Consider the following 3,756-nt stretch of genomic DNA (forward strand, 5'->3'; position numbering starts at 1 on the left):
TTTTTATATACTGACAAGGATTTTCTCATTGGATGAACTCAACTCAGGATCCCCTGAACTTTTTTCTAACTAGGTTCTGACTTTTGGACTTCTGTGTTCATCTCTGCATTGTCCAAATTTCAGCAAGAACCCTCCTAAGTCAGGTTAATGAGAACTTCCCACCCTTGACACCTGATCAAGTACCCCATCTGTGAACACCGCATCCATCTGGGGCTAGGGTTCAAGGTCTGGAGAAGGGGCTCCGCACAAACGGATACACTAGACAAGAAATATAAATTTAGAAGGCAAGGGGAGCCAGGCGGAGACCTTACTCTCTATCGGAGGGCTCTCTGAATGCCCGGACCCATTAGCTTTTATTTACTAGAATACACATTTGCCGTTTAACAAAGCAAACAGGCATATCCATGGTAAAGTCTGGTAAACAATTAAGGATTATCAGGTTAGGGGATTGCCTTCAGCCATTCAGCCAAAAACAGGGCAATATTATGCTGATTTTCAAAGTCCATTAGCTTTCCAGCGGACATCTCACATAATTATGCTAACTACTTGTTGGTCTTAGCCTCCAGCACTCATCTTCCACCATCCCCGGGGTAAAGTCTGATCACTCTGGCCTGCTAGGCCCGTTTACCCAGAATCCTCTCTTACGCATGATGTTCCCTCTCAGTAATTTTCTATCCACTGCCCCACCTGCTCCTAGGCTACAGATTCCCATTTGCTCATGCCGTATTTGGAGTTGAGCCCAATCTCTCTCTACAGCAAAACCCCATGGCAGTGGTGCCCATGCCTACCATGGCCCCCTCCCCTTACCATGCATTAGCAAGTGTCATTGTACTACAGTGGGGCCCTGACTTACGAGTTTAATTCATTCCGTGACGGAGCTCGTAACTCAAATTACTTGTATGTCAAATCAAAAGTGAGCGAGTGAGACACGTGATGCTGGGCTGATGTTGTGGTGTTCACTGCGACATTCGCTGCACCAACTAGCGGTGGGGGATCTGAAGCTGGCTCGTAACCCGAATTTTAGCTCGCCACTCAAAGCAAAAAGTCGGTGGAGAGACAGCTGGTATCTCGAAAAACTCGTCAGTCGGGACACTCGTAAGTCAAGTCCCCACTGTAGTTTTTAACAGTTAGAATATTTTTTTCTTTAACAATGCACCCATCTTTCCCTTCATGAATTCAGTTGGTTCCTGAAAATTCTGCCAGGAAGAGTGGGGAAATGCAAAACATTTTCTATGAGAATTTTAAGTTTTTTATTATTATTATTATTGTGGCGAAACACACAGGAAACTTACCATTTTAACCACTTTAGGTGCGCAATTCAGTGGCATTTAGCATATTCACAATGTTGTGCAACCATCGCCACTGTCTATTTCCAGAACGTTTCTATCTCACCCAAGGCAAACCTTGGACCCATTAAGCAGTCACTCCCCGTTCGCCCTTCCCCAGGCCCTGGCAACCACTAATCTCTTTTCTGTCTGTGGATTTGCCAATGCTGGACATTTCCTATGAATGGAATCCTACAACAAGAGGCCGTGGGGTCTGGCTACTTTCACGCACATTATGTTCTCAGGTTCCTCCATGTTGTAGCATGAATCGGTGCTTTGCTTTTGTGGCTGCATCATATTGCTGTGTGGCTGTACCACATTTTGTGTGTCCATTGATCCACGGATGGACATGTGGCGACTGTGAATAGTGCTGCTATGAGCATTTGTGAACAAGTTTTTGTTTGGGGACCTGTTCCCAATCCGAGGAGTGGTATTCTTGGGTTACTTCATTGTTTTTTTTTTTTTTTAATATATTTTATTGATTTTTTACAGAGAGGAAGGGAGAGAGATAGAGAGTTAGAAACATCGATGAGAGAGAGACATCGATCAGCTGCCTCCTGCACATCTCCTACTGGGGATGTGCCCGCAACCAAGGTACATGCCCTTGACCAGAATCGAACCTGGGACCTTTCAGTCCGCAGGCTGACGCTCTATCCACTGAGCCAAACCGGTTTCGGCTACTTCATTGTTTTTTAAGAGGTTAGATTTCAGTAGCACAGGCATCCTCACCCAGGGCAATTCTCAGCACAGAGGCTTCTGGGACCTCCCAGCAGCTAGAAGCAGGATCATATGGGCTTGAACCCTGCCCCCCTTACTCCACACAGTGCAGTGAGGGGCAGGGGGCGGGCGGCAGGGTGTTTCAGCTTCTCTATGATCTGCACCAGACCCTCTCCCTCCCATCTGCTACCAGGAAGCCTGGAGATGCCACTGCCTTCAGTCGGCTTCTCAGTTGGAGTCCGCAGGACGCCCCTGGATCTCTGGGCCCTGGCCTCCTCTGCGCAGCCCTGGCATGGCCTGCCCCTCCCAAGTGGCCAGGCAGCCTGTGCCCAGACTGACCGTCTCTATGGTAACAAAAGGGCAGGGACAATGTGAATGCCCGTCCCCAGAGGCCTGGACGTCCCCCTGTGGAGTTCCATGTGGCTGTAAAAGGCTAAAGAGGCGCTCTTGGAATTTCCAGAAACCCTCAGTGATAGAGCAAGGTGCAGAGCAGAGCGTGAGAGGACACCTGGTATGGGCGGCATAACAGACATTTGTTGTCGGTGCATGAACTCACCGTAAAGCAGTGCCGTGGTTCTCTGCGGTGGAACAGGGGCCCCGGGTGGGGGTGGCAGAGAGAATAATGGGTCCCCAAAGATATCCGGGTTCTCATGCCAGGGACCTATGAATTGGTCTCTCACGTGGGAAAGAGACTTTGCAGCTGTGATGACGGTAAGGACCTTGAGATGGGAGGTTGTCCTGAATGATGGATGGGCCCAGTGACGTCACAAGGTCCTCCTACAGGAAAGAGGGAGGCAGTCTCTTCTCCCTCATAAAGAGAGTGAGAAAGTCAGAGGAGCAAGGTTATGCCTTGTGGGCTGCAGTCAAGGAATGCAGGCGGCTCTAGAAGCTGGAAAGGGAAGGGTTTGTCCCCTGGAGTCCCGGGATATTTTACCATTGATTTCCCCTTCCCCTTCCCCTTCCCCTTCCCCTCCTATGAGAGAAACATTGATGTGAGAGAGACACATCAATTGGTTGTCTCCCATACACACCCTGACTGGGCCCAGGGGATCAAACCTAGAACCCAGGCACGTGTCCTTGACCAGGAATAAAACCTGGGACCCTTTGGTGCGTGGGCTGATGTTTCACAACTGAGCCACACCCGCCAGTGTGCGGTATTATTTTTGTTCATAACTGTCTAAAGTTTCCACAATGGTCCTATGTATTTTTTAAAATGTGTGCTTATTGCTTTTTTAGAGAGAGAGGAAGGGAGAAGGAAAGAGAGAGAAACATTGATCGGTTGGCTCCAGCATGCATCCTAACTGCAGAGACCAAACCCACAACCTGGGCATGGGCCCCCCCTGGGAATTGAACCTTTGACCTTTCGATGCACAGAAGAACACTCTACCAGTGGAGCCACACCGGCCAGAGTGGTCCTACATTACCTTTGTGATAAAGAGAAAGGCCCAGCCCTAGCCAGTTTGGCTCGGTGGATAAAGCCCCGGGCCTCGGACTGAAGGGTTCCAGGTTTGATTCTGGTCAAGGGCACACACCTGGGTTGTGGGCTCAATCCCTGCCCAGGTCACAGTAACTGGGGGAGACAGCCAATCGCGGTGCCTCTCTAACATGGATGTTTCTCTCTCGCTGTCTCTCCCCATCCCTTCCACTCTTTTTTAAAAAAATATATTTTATTGATTTTAGATAGGAAGGGAGAGGGAGAGATAGAAATATCAAT

The 3,756-nt window shown here is 49.0% G+C and overlaps 1 protein-coding gene across 1 annotated transcript in view; it reads right to left on the reverse strand.

The window, feature by feature from the left end:
- The window catches only part of CEACAM19 (carcinoembryonic antigen related cell adhesion molecule 19), a 35,104-nt gene that overhangs the window by 29,306 nt on the left and 2,042 nt on the right, over positions 1-3,756 (reverse strand). Inside the window, exon 2 of the mRNA XM_015561208.1 lies at positions 2,599-2,620. Within this exon, the coding sequence (XP_015416694.1) occupies positions 2,599-2,620 (22 nt within the window). The remainder of the gene's footprint in view (positions 1-2,598; positions 2,621-3,756) is intronic.

Source organism: Myotis davidii, unplaced genomic scaffold (assembly GCF_000327345.1).
Source record: "Myotis davidii unplaced genomic scaffold, ASM32734v1 scaffold796, whole genome shotgun sequence".
Taxonomy (NCBI): Eukaryota; Metazoa; Chordata; class Mammalia; order Chiroptera; family Vespertilionidae; genus Myotis; species Myotis davidii.